Raw genomic sequence first — 17,219 nt, 5'->3', positions numbered from 1 at the left:
TCCGCGATCCCCGGTGAATTGCAAAAACCACCTCGCGGGGCGCTGCCCGTGCCACAGCCGCCGGGTCCCCCCCGCAGTGCTCCCGGGGGCCGTGCCGGCGGGACGGGGCGGCGCTGCCCCGCTCCCCGCTCGGGATGCCCCGGCCTCGGCGGTGCACGGGGTGCCCCGTGCCCGGCCCGGTGCCCGCCGGGCGCTCCTGATGCCGAGGGGGGCACCGGCGGTGGCCGCAGCCTCGCAGCCGGCGGGCGCGGAGCCGCGGGGCCCCGGCCCCGGCCCCGCTCCGCTCCCGGCCGCGCCGCTCCGCGGGCCCCGCCCTTAGCCCCGCCCCTCCGGCCGGCGGCGCGGCTCGGCGCGTCCCCATTGGTGGCGGCGCGCCGCTCAAGCCCCGCCCCCTCTCGCTCATTGGCTGCGGCGCGCCACCGCCCGCCCCCGCGCCGCCCGCCCCCGCGCCGCCCGCCGGCGCTCCGGACTGCGGGCAGTGGCGTGCGGCCGCCGCAGCGAGCGCCGGCGGGAGCGGGCTCGGCGCTGCTCGGCTCGGCTCAGCACGGCTCAGCACGGCACGGCTCGGCACGGCACAGCACGGCTCCCGCTCGCTCGCCGGCTCCCGCCGCCCCTCGCCATGCCCGGTCCATCCGCGGCGCCGCCGGCTCGGAGGCTTTAAGCGGGCGGCGTTGAGCGTGGGCGCGGGGGTACCGCCGCCTCCGCTGCCCGCCTCGCTCCGCTCTGCTCCGCTCCGCTCCAGCCCGGCCCGGCGGGCGCTGCCCGCATGAGGGCGGCGGGCCCCTGAAGCCAGCGGCCGTCGGGGCGCGGCGCGGCGGCCGTCGGGGGCGGGCGCGGCGATGGGGGCTCTCCCGGCGCTGCTGGGGGCCGCCTTGCTGTGGGCCGGCGCCGGGGCCCTCGTCAACCTCAAGTACTCGGTGGAGGAGGAGCAGCGGGCCGGCACCGTGATCGCCAACGTCGCCAAGGACGCCCGGGACGCCGGTTTCGTGATAGACCCCCGGCAGCCCACCGCTTTCCGGGTGGTCTCCAACTCGGCCCCCCACCTGGTGGACATCAGCCCCGGGTCCGGGCTGCTGGTGACCAAGCAGAAGATCGACCGGGACCTGCTGTGCCGGCAGAGCCCCAAGTGCGTCATCTCGCTGGAGGTGATGTCCAGCTCCATGGAGATCTGCGTGATCAAGCTGGAGATCAAGGACCTCAACGACAACGCGCCCAGCTTCCCCACCGACCAGATCGAGCTGGAAATCTCCGAGACTGCCAGCCCCGGCACCCGGGTGCCGCTGGAGAGTGCCTACGACCCGGACTCGGGCAGCTTTGGTGTGCAGAGCTACGAGATCACCCCCAACGACCTCTTTGGGCTGGAGACCAAGACGCGGGGAGATGGGTCCCGCTTCGCCGAGCTGGTGGTGGAGAAGAGCCTGGACCGCGAGACCCAGTCCCACTACAGCTATGTGATCACGGCACTGGACGGTGGTGACCCGCCCAACTTCGGCACGGTGGAGCTCAGCATCCGCGTCATTGACTCCAATGACAACAACCCGCTCTTTGAGGAGCCGGCCTACACCGTCAGTGTGCCCGAAAACGCTCCGCTGGGTACGCCGGTCATCCGCCTCAACGCCTCTGACCCGGATGAGGGCACCAACGGCCAGGTGCTCTACTCTTTCCACAGCTACGTCTCTGAGCGAGCCCGGGAGCTCTTCCAGATTGACCCCCAGAGCGGTCTCATCACGGTCAGCGGTGCCATTGACTACGAGGAGGGTCATGTCTACGAGCTGGATGTGCAGGCCAAGGACTTGGGGCCTAACTCCATCCCTGCCCATTGCAAAGTGACCATCAGCGTGCAGGATGCAAATGACAACCCGCCCCTCATCAACCTGCTCTCTGTCAACAGCGAGCTGGTGGAGGTGAGCGAGAACGCCCCGCCGGGGTACGTCATCGCCCTGGTGCGGGTCTCGGATCGCGACTCCGGGGCCAACGGGCGGGTGCAATGCAAGCTCCTGGGCAACGTGCCTTTCCGGCTCCAGGAGTACGAGAGCTTCTCCACCATCCTGGTGGACGGGCGGCTGGACCGGGAGCAGAGGGACCAGTACAACCTCACCATCCAGGCCAAGGACAATGGTGTACCCTCTCTACAGGCCACCAAGTCCTTCACCGTCAAGATCACCGATGAGAACGACAACCATCCCCACTTCTCCAAGCCCTATTACCAGGTCATCGTGCAGGAGAACAACACCCCAGGGGCCTACCTCCTCTCAGTCTCTGCAAGGGACCCAGACCTGGGCCTCAACGGCAGCGTCTCCTATCAGATTGTGCCCTCCCAAGTCAGGGACATGCCTGTCTTCACCTATGTCTCCATCAACCCCAACTCTGGAGATATCTATGCTCTGAGGTCCTTCAATCATGAACAGACAAAGGCCTTTGAGTTCAAGGTCTTGGCAAAGGATGGAGGTAATCCCTCTCTGCAGAGCAATGCCACCGTCAGGGTGATTGTCCTGGATGTCAATGACAACACGCCCGTGATCACGGCCCCACCTCTGGTCAACGGGACTGCGGAGGTGTACATCCCCAGGAACGCGGGGGTCGGCTACTTGGTAACAGTGGTCAAGGCTGATGACTATGATGAGGGTGAAAATGGCAGACTTTCCTACGAAATGGTGGAAGGAGACAGAGGATTTTTTGAGATAGACCAGGTCAATGGAGAGATAAGGACCACCAGAGCCTTTGGGGAGAATGCAAAGACAGCCTACGAGCTGATTGTGGTGGCTCATGACCATGGAAAAACATCTCTGTCGGCTTCAGCCTTGATTTTGATATACCTGTCTCCGGCCCTCGATGCCCAGGAGTCCATAGGATCTGTTAACCTCTCCCTCATTTTCATTATTGCCCTGGGGTCTATTGCGGCCATTCTTTTTGTCACCATGATCTTCGTGGCAGTAAAGTGCAAAAGGGATAACAAGGAAATCAGGACCTATAACTGCAGGTAAAGAACATCTTTATTTCTCTGTGCCTGCCAGTGTCTGCTTTGATTTTTGCAAGCACAGTTGCTTTTCCATTTGCTGTTGTGTACCGGGGGGCTTAAATTTGCTTTAGGAACAGAAGTGAGGCACTTGTCCCTCTCGGGAAAGCTCCTGAGAGGCTTTAAAACGTCCTTCTCCGGGAGACGGACGGAGACCCACCCGAGGTGCAGACGGCTGCGATCTCTCTCCGTGACAATCTGTTGCAGCAGGCGTTAGCTCCTGCACGCTGTGTCTGGAGAGACGAGCATGGGGCCGGCTCCCCCTGCTCCGTGCAGGAGGACCAGGGACACCCGTTCCCTGCGGACCGGGGGTGGCTGTGGGACCCACGTCCCGGCGGCCCCAGTGGGAGCACGGCCGTCACGGGGCGAGCAGCGGGGACCCACGGCCCTTCTTCTCCCCTCAAAAGAGCCATTGTGCATCCGTGGCGCGGATGCGGCTCTCGGCCACAGCTGAGAATGGGGGCCGAGGGAATAAACGCTCCCCCAGATCTGCCATCTCCCTTGGACGCGACGCTGGTGGAAACGGCACGGCCGGTTTGGCTCCGAGCGGTGGCTTTAGCAATTATTTTTACGGCGCTGCGTTATTTTGCCCTGGCCGACTGTGGGCTCCCGGTCCGAAACGCAGGAGGGCAGGTCATCCCTGCGCCCGGAGCCGGGCGGTGATGAAAGGCGAAGATGTGAAATGGAGCCCCTGAATATGTAACAGCCCCGCGATTATTGTCTCTCTTTTACTATTCTCTGTGTTACACAAGTTAGTAGACAAATGCTAACCACACATGAATATCAATCAGATGCCATAAAAGAGCAGCTGCAATGCCTCATAAATGGTTTAATCCTGTTACTAGTGAAATAGCCATGACTTCTCCATTCCTTCAGCACTGAGTCATTTCAGATGGGAGGAATGGAAATTAATTTTGCTCTACCTTTGAAACGTATCGTCGCCCCTGGCAATTTCGTAGTGCAGGGGGATGTGCAGTCTTTAAAGTTTTATTTACACAGAAATAATGCTGAAGAGTTCCACATTTTCACAACATGAAGTGTGTTTATAAGCCTTTTTGCATGATGGGGGAAAAATCATCTGCAAATAAAGCTTGCTCTGTGCTGTATTATGGGATGCCTAGCTTTAAACGAAAGATAATATACCAGATTTTTTGCCAGCTCGGCCCATTAAACAAGAATAGAAGCTGAATGTATAAAAATCAAGTTGTGGTGGTGCCCCTCACAGCTTCACGCATATGTATAAGCGCTGGGTTTACTGTGATGGTTTAGGGATTAATGAAGTGCAGTTTAATTAAATAATTGGTCAATAGAGAAAGGACAGCAAAATGAATGCCTGCAGGAAATAATTGGGATCTCACATTGCCAAACTTAAACATTTAGGTAAACAAAACAATTAAAGCTTCATCAAGCATTGTTAGACGACTCAGCAGCATATAGATTGTTGGCACAACAGAAATCCCTGTCTTCCTCTGATTTATTTACGCACTCGGGGGAATGCACGGGCTGTTATCAGCGTGATTCTCATCAGGAGAAGTCAGCTGCAGAGGTAAAGAAGTAATAGACAGCAGTCCTTGTGGCCGTCAGGCACCCTCTCCCCATGTTCTGTGTGTGCATTTAGACTTACCATTTCCTTATTTTAAATGTTCTTCACAACAGCTGCTGGAGAGTCTTCATAAAACGTGTTAATTTATGAGGCACATAAGATTATATGAGAGAGCTGTTCGACTTGGTGGCATTTTCATGCTCAGACAATTAGCTTTGTGGAACAAGAATATTTGTCCAATATTTGCCTTTCTAGATAAACGGTATTATTTATTCATCCTGTTATTTCTTTTGCAGCTATTGGATTTCTTTTTCTTTCTCTCTCTCCATTTTTATTTTTTTTTTATTTAATGCTGTTATCATAATAAGAAGAGGGGCAAACTCCCAGCTTTCAATTGTGTTTCTGACTGTGGGTACAGCTTCCCTGGGAAATACTGAGCTGCCTAGCGCTGCGCGTGCACAGATGCATCAGTGGGGCATTCGCTGGGTTGCATTGGCCCCTATGGAAAGCAGCCACAGTCACTTTGAGCTGAGCATGCAGAGTTAACGGAAGGTGCAGTCATATTTTTTCGTTATGTTCTCTGTGGTGTTTTATGGTAACTTTTTTCCTCCTGTGTTTTGTAGAAGGCAAACAAGGCACTTCATCAGTTGATTCTTTTGGCAGGTGGAAAGCAAAGAGGGGAAGAAAGGCAGAGAAAAACAAGCTTGCAGTAAAAAAAAAAAACAAAAAAAAAAAACAGGTCAAAAAGGATCATTTCTCTTTGCAAAACACAGTTGTTGTTCTCCGATTTCTAGAAGACGAAAGCCTTTCCCAGCAGAAGGGTGTGTGTATGTCAGGGGGTGAATGAGGAATAGGTTACAGTTGGAAAAAAGATTTCAAGTTATCAGGTATTATCAAGAGATAGTCAAAATACGAGCACTTTGGATAAAACATTAATAAACAAACAGCCTTTGGAGTGTGAGAAAGTAGAGCTTGCCAGCTAGGGCTGCTCTGGGTTTGGTTTATTTACTGCTATGGAAAATGAACTGGGAAAAAATCCGCTATTCATTTTGAATTTTCATTACGGGGACCAAATTAAATCACTTTTAAAATCCTTATTACGCATGGAAATGAATGCAGGTACCCTTTTCAGTTCATGGATTTTAACATCTCCATTTTTCTCTTCTGCAGGCTGGACTTTACTTCTAGTAACTAAATATCAGCAATTATAAACACTAGAGAAAAGCAGAGGCATTTTCCCTTCCCTTTATTTTTCACGTTTGACCTAAAAACATTACACATATGAAAATAAGCTAAAGACCATTCCGTGCCACGAGATCCCAAACGTGACGTAACGTGCATGACTAAGAAACCTACATGGAGATGGGGCCAAGCCCTCTGGGTTTCTGAGTGTTGTTTTTTTTTCAGGGGCAGAGTTTGGGATGCTCTCAGCTGTTCCATTTGCTTCTGTCCCTTAGAATCGCAGAGTACTCCTACGGGCATCAGAAGAAATCAAGCAAGAAGAAGAAAATCAGCAAGAACGATATCCGCCTGGTACCGCGGGATGTGGAAGAGACGGATAAAATGAACGTTGTGAGCTGCTCCTCTCTCACCTCATCCCTCAACTACTTCGACTACCACCAGCAGACCCTGCCGCTGGGCTGCCGCCGCTCCGAGAGCACCTTCCTCAACGTGGAGAGCCAGAACAACAGGAACGCCGGCTCCAACCACATCTACCACCACACCTTCGCGGGGCAGAGCCCCCAGCAGCCCGACCTCATCATCAACGGGATGCCGCTGCCTGAGGTGAGCGCCCGCCTGGCCTCGCGTGTGCCGGCGCCGCCGTCCCGGCCGGGCTGTGCGTGCCGCGGGAGCAACGGGGTGCTGAGCGGGGGGCTCGGGTGGGAGGGATGGGTGAGTGGGTGAGCACTTCTTGCGAGTTTGCCTGGTCCTGATAGGTGGTCGCGGGCGGGTGTTTCACCCCCTGGACACTGCAGAAGTCAGCAGTGGTGTTGGGGTGGTTGATGCTGGCATGGCATGGCTCTCTGTGAGCTCGAGCAGGCTGGGCTTGGTTGCTCTGTGAGTGGATTCTGAGTGTGTTGACTGTTACGTGGTCAGGAGTTTTTCAAGAGGTCTTTAGAAGTCTCGTTGGTGGCCATCACTCATCCCAGCAGCACGTCACGCTGGGGATGCAGGCGTGTGCCCGGCTGTGTCCCCTCACCATGCACACCAGCGTTGGTGTGCTAGGGATGTGTGGTACCTGATGAAGGCAGGTACGGGTGCTGCTGTGATCCACGCTGTCCTCATCAGGTTCTTCTAATTCATCGTCTTTCCTGTACATCACAGGCATCATTTAATGTTGCTTGTTTGTCTCTCTTTGAATTATTGTTTGGTATTAAGCAAAACAATCAAAGGTTTGTCATGTTTCCTTCTTTGAACGGAATAACAAAGCTGAAAAAAACACCTAAAATATTTATGGCTTGCACTGTTTTGCGTTCGCTGTGCTGGTGTAAATGCAAAATGATGCTCCTGAAGACAGTGGAGCTGCTTCAGATTTATCCTTGCGCTATAGAGAGCAGAGCCCGGCCCGCTGCGAGAGTCTGCAGGGCTGCTGGAAGCGGTCGGTGCCGGCAGGCCTGATTTTGCAGCATACGTAGTGCTGAAATGCTCCCCAAACCCTGGTATTTTAGCCTCCACTAAGGCTGCAGAGGCAGCTCCTGAGCGGTCACACAGCGGTGTTGGCATCGGCAGTTCAAGGCAGAGGTGCAGCTTTTAATTCCCCGGCGGCAGGGAGGCGGCTGCCTGGCTCCTCGTGGCAGCTGGTGGGCTTCAGCTCGCTCCCATGCCCTGAACCTCTCCTGTCCCAGCATTTTGGGCTCCTTGCTGTGTTACAAGGCTGCAGCTTGGGGCTGGCTGAGCCAGCACCTGGACCAGTGTCTGAGCATGGAGCCAGCACCCGTGGGTGAGCCCCCGTGTGCCTTCGGGGTCAGTGGTGGTGACAGGGTGCTGGTGCGGGGGGCTCAAGACTGTTTTGACTCCTGGTCTTGGTACAGAAGCTGTGATAGAGTTTCCTAGCAATAACTGGATGGAAATGGCCTGGATATAAGAGCTTGCAGATTCTACCTGAGAGTACCCAGCCGTAGACCTTAGCAGGCTGTGGTGGGGAGAGGCAGGGACTTGCACACAAATCGGAGCGGTTTGGGTTAAGCATGTCTCTGGCCAAACGCAGCAGAAGAGCTGCTCCCGGAGCTGCCTGCTCCCTGGGAACCATCGTTTGGGGATTCCCACCGATGCTCCGGTGTGCTCCTTGCTGAGCAACGCCTTAGGTTCGGGATGCGCTGCCGCTGGGATGATGAGCCAGGGGGATGTGGTGCTCCAGAGCCCCTGCCCTGTGCACGCCCCGACTGCAGGGCCAGGGCACTTGTGGAGGGGAACGCTTCCCTTTCCCTCTGCCTCCAGCTTGCCCCTTCCTTCTCCCAGCCCGTTTGAGGCAGGATGGGAAGTGCTGATACCTGGCCTGGAGAAATGAATTCGTCTCTCCTAACGAGTGCCTCGCTTTGCTGCCCTGGAGTGTCAGCTAAAAATGCGCCCTCCGGCAGCCCTGTGAGTGCGCAGGAGGGCAGCTGAAGGCCTCCCAGCTCGGCCCAAAGACCGGCTCCCTCCACACTGGGTGCCCTTGTGGAGCCTTGTCCCAGCCCCGGTGGATAACAGAGAGGGGTTCCCGTGGCTCTGATGGTGTGAAGCCAATCTGGGGCACGGCAGCCTCCTGCGAGATGGCATGTTGGGGCCATGGGCTTGCTCTCTGGGGATGCTGTACAAAAGGGCAGGGTTGGGGTGAGGGGAAGAGAAATCCCAAGTGGAAGCTGATGGGATGTTTATTTCAGGGAAGGATTATTATTTTCTTTATTTATTTTTTTTGTTTGGAAATCCCCTGTGGTTTTCCAGCTGTTGCAAGGGCAGTTATCCCGTTGGTGTTGTGGATGCAACCAGCTCCTGGAAACCCGAGTGCCCCCTGAGGGTGAGGCTGCTTGGTGCCCAGGGCAGCCTCGGGAGGCTCAGCAGTGAGCACAGTGACCACCCTGTCCCACCATGCAGGGTGACACAAAAACTGCCAAAGGTAGCCCCGAAGGCAGATGGGGGCTGTTGTGCACCACCTCCATCTCGGGTGCAGCCTGCAGAGGCTCCTCGAGGCTTGCTTCACCTGCTCAGGTGTGCCCAAAGCATACGTCCACCTCCTCTGCAGGAGCTGGCCTGGGTCCTCGGGCACCTTCCTGCAATCCCACCGCCCAAATCCTCCTGCTTCTGCCGTTGGAGCATTGCCTCCATGCGTCCACACCGCTCTGTCATTTGGGTAGCGGTTGCTACTCGCTGTAATTATATCCTTGGGAAGTCTGCTAGTGGTGCACACCTCCAGGTGCAGATGATTTAATAAATACAAAGCCGGCCCGAGTGCAGAGTTTCCAGAGCCTCCAGGAAGGCAGCAAGCGATTAGCTTCCCCCGTCAGAGCCAAGTCGTTCCCCGCAGCGCCTTCGGTAGGACTTTGTCGGGGCTGGTTGGAAGTGCCTCCGGTGACGAGGCGGCCGCCGCATCCCCCGGGAGCCTTTAATAGGTGTCAGTGTCAGGGAGATAGCGCTGACGCTCCACCTAGGAGTGACTTCTCCTCCCGCGCTGATGGGAAGGCAAAGCATCGCTTGATAAAAGATAAAATACAGAGGTAAACATGTAGCTGGCGGTGTCAGTTAGCATATGATGCTCGTGTCTGCAAGTAAGTGATTGCCTCTGAAAACGAGCACCGTCCTCGCAGAGGCTGGCTTTGCGTTGGCTTGGTATGTAGCTGGTCTTTAATGTGAGGCTCATTTACTTTAACAGTCAGGAACCTTGAAATAAAAGTCCCCGAGGACGGGCTGTTTGCGGAGCGAGCTGCTCTTCGGGAGACGTCTCCTGCGCCGTGGCAGCGGGACGCGCGGTGGCAGGGCCGTGGCCACACCGTGCCAGTGATAATTGGATTCGTCTCTGCTCCCGTGTTCCTCCTCTGAATCCAGAAAGGATTAAACAGCCGCGGATTTCGGCCTGGCTCCGAGGACACAAAAAAGCACGGGACGACCCTCGAACAGCTTTCCCCTTTCGGGCTGCGCGGTGCCAGGGCTGCCAGGAGGATGTGAGGAGCTGGCGTGGGACGTCCTGGTGCCAGCAGCCCTACGTGGGCTCGGCTGGGGCTGGACAGGGTGCTTGAGCATCTCCTCGACCACAGGCGGTGGTGGAGGCACCGAGTGCTCCCCAGAGCACGGCTGGCAGCACGGGCCTTGGCCCCGGTTTGTGTCTTGTTTTTTGCTGCAGCACGGAGAGCAGCAGGCGGGGAGCTGAGAGGGCACTGCCGGGCAGGGCTTTTGCTGCTGCTGAGTGTTTTTCTCTTCCCGCTGAGCCCGAGGAGAAGTCAGCTTTGAAACCGAAAGGGCTTGTTGTCGGGTTTTGCATGCATATTGCTGGGAGTTGTATACCAGGAGATTAAAAATCAAAATTAATAGGAGCCATTAGGCGGCTTCCTCGATAAAAATGCACGTTGCATTGGGGTGGTGCGGAGAGCGGTCTGAATGCAGAGCGTTTTAGGATCCCCGGGACACAATTTGCATGCAGAACGGCCACCCTTGGGTAACACTTGCATGCCCAGATTTCAACTTGAAAAGAAAGCGGTGTGTGTGCAACAGCTGCACTGTGCTGCCGCAGCCGGTCTCACACCCCACTTTTCTCTCAGAGGGCACCGCTTCAGGAAACACCACCCTAGTGTCGGGGGCTGCCCCGGCTTGGGGAGCATCCCATGGGTGCAGGGAGCATCCCACAGGCACGGCGTGATCCCCCTGCTCCACGTGGTCCCCTGGGGGTTGCAAATGCCCTGTGGTGTGTGGGTGCCGCCAGGTTGCAACCACTGCCTCCTGCGCTGGCAGCCACCGGCAGTAAGATGGGGAATTACTGGTTTTAGTGGTAATCCTGGCCTAATCCCCCAACCTCGATACACTCCTGCATAATCCTCACTCACACTGATTTCGCCCGGGCTCCCTGTAGCAGTAGGGATTATTTGAGTGAGCAACAGTTGCAGGATAAGGCCCCGGTGGTTTCAGATATGCTTTTTACTACCTGGAAAGCGTTCTCCTCACCATAGGAAATGGTTTTCTAAGCACAATAGAGCAATTTTCGTTTCAGGCAGCACAGGCAGTTTTTGCTCTGGCTATCTCGCAGTGTTAACTAAAGCACATTTCGACAACATACAAAGATTTTTGTTTTGTAAGAAATGAAATCAGCGTGGCTGTTCCTCTTTCTCTGTCATTTCTCTACTTGTCAATTCTTTCTTCCCCTCCAGCTTATCCTCCTCTTCTCTGCTAGCCTTAAAAAGCCCCAAAAGTGTCTGTTATAATCACATTTTGTGTGTTACAACCAGAATGAATGTACTCACTTTAATATGCTCGGTTTGAGGAAATCAGTTTCTGTCTGGTATAACAGACAATTTGTTATAAACCATGCCATTTATAAGTGAAGGGCCTTGCTTTAGTGTAACACTAGGGAAACGTCATGATACATAATTGGAAGGGATTTGGCTTGCTTCTCAGTAATACTGTGTGTAGAACGAAAGAAAAAAAAGAGATAATTTCCGACCCGGAGAAAGTTTGCAGCGTTGAGACATGCCGGACTGTTGAAATAAGGCTTATTTTAAGTAGAGATAATAATTAAAGCATTATCAGCAATGATGTTCAACTAGTCGGAAGACTGCCTTCGCAGCAAACGTTGCCAGTCTTGTTTTCTCCTTGGGAGGTCACTGTAACTCAGCACTTTTTTTGGTCTCTGATTTGCACCGAGATGTGCAAGCACGGGTCACGTCTCTAATTAGCGCGTCTGCCTTCTCGCGCGTGAGCATCTCTGTCTGGTAGCTAACGGCAGCCTTTCTTCTCCAGGAGCCCGGCGAAGACCAGGGATGCTTTCAGCTTGAGCCTGCCGCTCTTTTTCCCCTCTCTGGTGCTGGGGGTAGCCAAGAGCTGCCTGGGTTTCACCAAGAAACTGCAGGACAGCTCTGGCGATCCTTGCAGGTGGTGGCGGGGCAGGTGGCGGGTGGCTGGTGGCACCCGCGGCTGTCTCCGCCGGGTCTCCGCAGTGCCATGATGTGGGGGCACCCAGTGCCACCACCCCCATGGCACCTTCGGATGGGCACCCAGAGCCTCCCAAGAGCTCGCGGTGGCCACCGGGGAGGTGTCGGGGTGTTGTGGACACCGTGCGTCATCGGCGCTCCCTGACCTCTCACAGCTCAGGGGTGATGCAGTGGAAACGAGCGGAGTCTTTTTCCGCTCTGAGGTCAGCCGATCCGAATTATGCACCTTCTGTAATCGCTTCCAGCTCTCCGTGTTGAAAAATTTGCCTGAATACCTTGCAACAGAGATAAATACCCCAGCTCCCATTCATGTTGAACAAGGGCTTGCACTGGCTGCACGCTTCCCGCACCAGGTCTCCAGCAAGCATTGGCTTCAGCACGGCTCTGCTCCTGCACCGGGGGCACCGCGTGGGACTGGGGGCATTTGCCGTGGGGTCCATGGGGAAATGGGGTCAGGGCATGGTGTGGTGCCAGCAGCTGTGTGTGAAAGCCAAGCTCCTCTCCTCTGATGCCAGGACCCAGAGCGCTCAGAATGGAAGTGCTTTTGTCATCGTATTTCCATACTAGAGATGGTTTATTTTATCTTAGGTGCTATACGCTATGTATCTGTGTAAGTATGTGAAGTGTACAGATTTAAATATTGTACATAATTATGTAAATAACTATCTATTTTGTCATATAGCTATATATATATATATACACCATTTTTTTCTATGCTATTTGTTTGGGTGTTATGATTCACTTTTACCAAAAGTGTAGCAGCTCAGCTCGTTTGGCTGCTAGTAATTTTGAATTGGCTGCATATTTCTGATGCATAACTTTTACTTGTTGAGTCTGTAAAAAAAGGTCCTGTGAGTATACTTACATGGTAGATAAGACTTTTCCCTTAAATTAGAAAAGACTTACAGTAAGTAATTATATCGAAAGGGTGGTCTTGCATGCTATTTATAGCCTTATGTATAGTAGCTTCCAAATTAGCTCTTGTTGTATCGAGCGACATGAACTCTGTGGTTTCTTTCTGTAATTTATTTTGCATAAAGCACATGCATGCAAAGGAATATTTGAGGCCAGGCGCGCATCTCCTTTGGGTAACCTCACGCACATCTGCTCGGCTCCTTGAAGAGCTGTATTTGTCAGCTGCCACCTCCTGAAGCCCCTCCTGAGGGGCTGGAGTTGCAGAAAGCCCTCAGCCAGGTGCCCTTCCAGGCCCTCTCTCCTACCTTCAGCCAGATGTGCCCTGGATGTACGGAGCTGGGCTTGTCCCCGGAGGGCTCCCTTCTCCTGCCCCGCTGCTGCAGGGCCGTGCCTCCTGCCTCCCCCGGGAACTGCCCAGACACAGCTCTGAGCCCCTCCAGGGATGAAGCTTCTCCTCTGGGAAATTATTCCGCGGTTGCACGGGGACGGTCAGTAGTGGTTTCTGCCCTTCTGATTTGTCCTGATGATCAGCCAATGTATTTCGGCTTGGGAATTCACTCCGGTGCTGCCTGCTTTGCCTTCCAAACCCAAAGGGCAAAATGTTGCTGAAATGTTGCTTCGCTGCAGGGCCGGCGATGCTGCTCGGCGATGTCGTAGGTCTTGCGATTCCCTTTGCCCCTTACTGTGACACAACAACTTGCAGCACAACGCATCTCAGGCCCCCGAGCATCGCATTGTCAGTGTCATGTTGGGATGGAGCTGCTTTCAATACAATGGAGCGTCCCAGTGGCAAAAGTGCTTTTCCACCTTCCAACCCTCCCTTTCTTTCTTCCTGCCTTCTCCTGGAGGCATTGGTGCTGCCCTTAAAGGTTCATATCTATATTTTTATATATATAAAGTACAGGGTGTCAGCAGCCGTGCCAGCTACTGCTGCCCGGCCAGGTTGCATATGGGGCTGTGCACAGCCTCGCTTAAATAAATGATTAGATATTGTTCCCAGCAGAGGCTATAGTTGAGTTCCAATCATTTTCTGTTAATTAAAATACAGGATGGTCTTATTTGTAGCATAAATAGTTGTAATCTGTGTGCTTATAAGTGTAATTATAATTCAAATTAGAGCATGCTCGGCATTCGTGGTGTGCGGGGTGCTCTCCACGAAGTGCTGCCCTCACCGACAGAGTGCAGGGCTGCTGGGCACAGACCATGTCCTCGATCCCTTCTGGTGCCAGCTCCCAGCCAGCCTCCTGCCTTCCCCAGGAGCATCTCCAGGCCTCAGCAAGGAGACACTGAAGCCGACGTCCCCAGCCACACTTTGGGCCAAATTTTGCTGTTCCTGTTTGGGCAACGCTTGCATGTGGCACTGGTTGGAAGATGAGCTGGAGAGGAGGCTGCGGTGTCATCACTTCAGTGTCTCGGTCTGGCTTCCAGTCTAAATTTGGAGTGAAGTAATGGCTTGTGTCAGCTGGACAAGTGATTATTACCTAGCCTGGAAGTGAGTCCCTGTTTAACCCAGCATCGCAGTTGGTTCCCGTCCCCTCCACAGGCTGGCAAAGGCTCTGAAGCAGCCGTGGAGCCGCACGCATCCCGTGTCGCGCTCCCTGTGCTCGACGGCTCGCCCCGCGCCCTCCGATGGAAGCGCTCAGCACGGCGAGGTGATCCCCAGCAAGGCTCCCTCATTAAGCACGATAAATACTGCCTGGCGTCGAGAGCAGGCTGTGTCTGCCGGAGCTGCGCAGACCAGGTCTTTGTCTCCACGTCCCGTTGGCCACAGGAGATCTGGACGGGAATCCTTCGTCGTTCTCACGGGGATGTGGAGCTTGTCGGATTACACCATCTTTTGTAAAGGCAGGTGTATGCCACAGGGCAGGTTTTAAAATTCCTGTGTTGGTGGATTGCATTAACCCATACTAAGTCAGGTATGTAAAATTCCATTAAGCAAAAACCCTCTGGCATTTTCTCACCAGTGCTAGAGATCTGCGGGCTATGCTAATGTTGTGCGTTTGCTCATCTATTAGTAGGATGATGGTTTTAAAATAATAACATTTATCTTTGGCAGCGGACCTACAATAGTGCATGCAGAGTACAATTTTGTGAAAGGCTCTGCAGATGTTGCCTCATTCAATCTGGGTCAAAAGGAGTGCTTAGAATCATAAAGGTTAGAAAGAGATCAAATAATTCTGCGTTTTTATTGCTGAATAATGTACTTGGAAAATATCATTCACCATTATTAGACTAAGTGAGTACAGAAAACACAGGACTCAATAGTCATTTCTCACTATTGGCTGATTTTACTGTTTTTATAATGTAGCTAAATTCCCTGCTATTGATTCCAGCATCGATTATCGATCTGGAAATCTAAATGTATGCAGTGGTGTGAGCACACAGGAGTTTAACAATTGCAGAATTAGGTTTTTGCCTCTTCCTGCAGCGTTTGGTGCGGGCAGCGCACCGGCAGAGCAGATTAATGGCACTTTTTGGGAGCTGTCTGTGTTTTGCGGTGATGTATAGGGCCCAGCGGCTTGCATGCCTGGATGATATAGGTGGTGTGTGGATGTTGAGCAGCGCTGGACAGTCTCATGGAAAATAACCAGGCTGGTGTTGCAGCGCTCGGATGTTGCTCTTCTGAATGGGGATGAAACACTAATGAAGGAGAAAAGCCAGAGAAGCACCCATTTTATGCGTGTTCCTTTCATGCATCAGAGCTCGTGCAAACTCTGTCTGGCAAACCCGGCACCCCGGTGGGTGGGAGGCTGTCAGCCTCCCGGGTTTGGGACTCACCTGCCTCCACTCACCTGCTCCCTCCCCAGCTCGTTGTCGTCAGATTCACATCTGGATGCTCTCCATGGACCCAGCTTCAGTGACATTTACTAAACAAAATCGCATGGCTGTTGGCTCAAAACAGCATCCAGACCTGCCTGCCCAGCAAAAGGCTTTTCCAAGAGTTTGCAGATGGTTCCTCTCCGGTCCTGCTGCCTTCTTGCCCTGCACTGGTGGTGTCCTAGCTTTGGGGGGTAATAGGGCATTTTGGCTGAGGTGCGCCCCTGGGCTGCGGCCTGCATAGCCCGCAATGAAGTCCTGTGTTTGAAACGAGTTTTGGAGTATGTTCTTCTCTTGTTCTCCACAGTTAGATGTTGTCAGCATTAATATGCCATTAACACATGCTCGTTAGGAGGAGAATGATTATACCCTGCAGAATATGGGGGAAACCTTCATTAGGCACTAACATATTGAACCAAGCTGCAGACTTCACATGGGAAAACTCAGGGAAGGTTCTGCTCAGCATCAGGTTTCTGTAATTTCTCCTCGTCACTCTGACAAAAGCCCCTTGTTTTCTAGCACGTGCTTTTGGCTGCGAGTGATGAGCGCAGCGAGCCGGGCCACAGCCTGTAGCACCAAGATCCTTCTGGGGACCCGACTTCTGTCCTCCCCCAAAAGGAAGACGTGCTAACTGGGCTTCAGTTTAGCAGGCGAGGACTCGGCCCCTCTCCCCTGGGCTGTGCTGGCTCCTGGGGTTAACGCGATGAAAACCCATGCAGCGCTTGGAGATGCTCAGGGAACAGATTTGTTGAGAGCCGAGGTGTCATTTCTGCATATTTGCTTTTCACACCATAACGGCACTTTAAGCGCTCGCCTGGCCTTGCTGCCTGCAGTCTGGAGGCATAACCTGCCACGTGTGACAGGGCGATCGCTCGCCCCACTGATGGTGGCAGTGAGCGCGGCGGCGGCTTTGAGGTGTGTGCGCGGTGCTCTCCTCCGGCGCCCACGAGTTCAGGTGGGAGGACGGTGCTGCAGCGGGCAAACACTTGAAGATGAAGACCCTCTTTGCATGCACGTGTCCCTTGAGGTAGGTAACAAGGGATGGTCGATAAAGCTCGTAGGTGGCATTTAATCAGAATTTTTCCCAAAGGGGGTGATTTCACAGATCTCCGTGGAGCTGACATCTATCCTGCATTATCCGTGAGCTCGCTGCCTCTGTCCTTACCCCATCCGTATCGGATACTTCTGCCATTTTGGCAGTAGGGCCCTAAAATTGCCTCTGACCCCGTCACTTTAGCCCACTCCCCTCTGCCTGCTGTGCGTGCTGCCGCCCCATCACGTCTGGCCACGTAGGAAGCGCGGCTGTGTACGTTCGCTGGGCGCCGGTGACTCATGTAATCACCATGCGAAACGCATCATTCATAAACTGTTTAGCACGACCTTTTGTACAGTAGCACTAATTATTATTATCACAGAAGCCCAGTAAACTAGACTAGCAATTATCAGGGATTTATTTGAATGGACAGCTAAGCTATTCTTGGCAAGTTAGTCAAAGCAGTTGTCATGACAGCTACACAAATGTGTCTTATGAATTGGGTTAATTAGGGTAATTAATAACTGTTGTTTTGCCCTTTTTAACAAGGTATTGCCTAGACACTATCAAAAAATAGCAATTGTACCTAGCAGATGTATTCTTCTAGCAGCAACCTTCAAATCACAAAACCAAAGCAGTAAATATCTTGGGCTGTCATTTTGGAAGGAAAAGCGTGCAAAACAAGAGAGCGAAAGGGTGCATTGTAATCCTTCTGCTGAGCTTCCAGTGCTGCGTGGTGCTGCGTGCAGCTTGGTCAGCGTCATTATTGGTATTACTATT

At 53.7% G+C, this 17,219-nt stretch overlaps 1 protein-coding gene across 2 annotated transcripts in view; it reads left to right on the top strand.

The window, feature by feature from the left end:
* Positions 1-534: 534 nt before the first annotated feature.
* Positions 535-17,219, top strand: part of PCDH19 (protocadherin 19) — a 57,226-nt gene continuing 40,541 nt past the window's right edge. For both annotated transcript variants that reach the window (XM_084534066.1, XM_084534065.1), the window contains exons 1-2: positions 535-2,980; positions 6,017-6,344. In XM_084534066.1, the coding sequence (XP_084390192.1) occupies positions 840-2,980; positions 6,017-6,344 (2,469 nt within the window). In that variant the 5' untranslated portion in view covers positions 535-839. The remainder of the gene's footprint in view (positions 2,981-6,016; positions 6,345-17,219) is intronic.

Source organism: Aythya ferina, assembly GCF_964211825.1.
Source record: "Aythya ferina genome assembly, chromosome: 13".
NCBI classification, from domain to species: Eukaryota; Metazoa; Chordata; class Aves; order Anseriformes; family Anatidae; genus Aythya; species Aythya ferina.
This window is presented reverse-complemented; position numbering and strand designations above follow the sequence as displayed.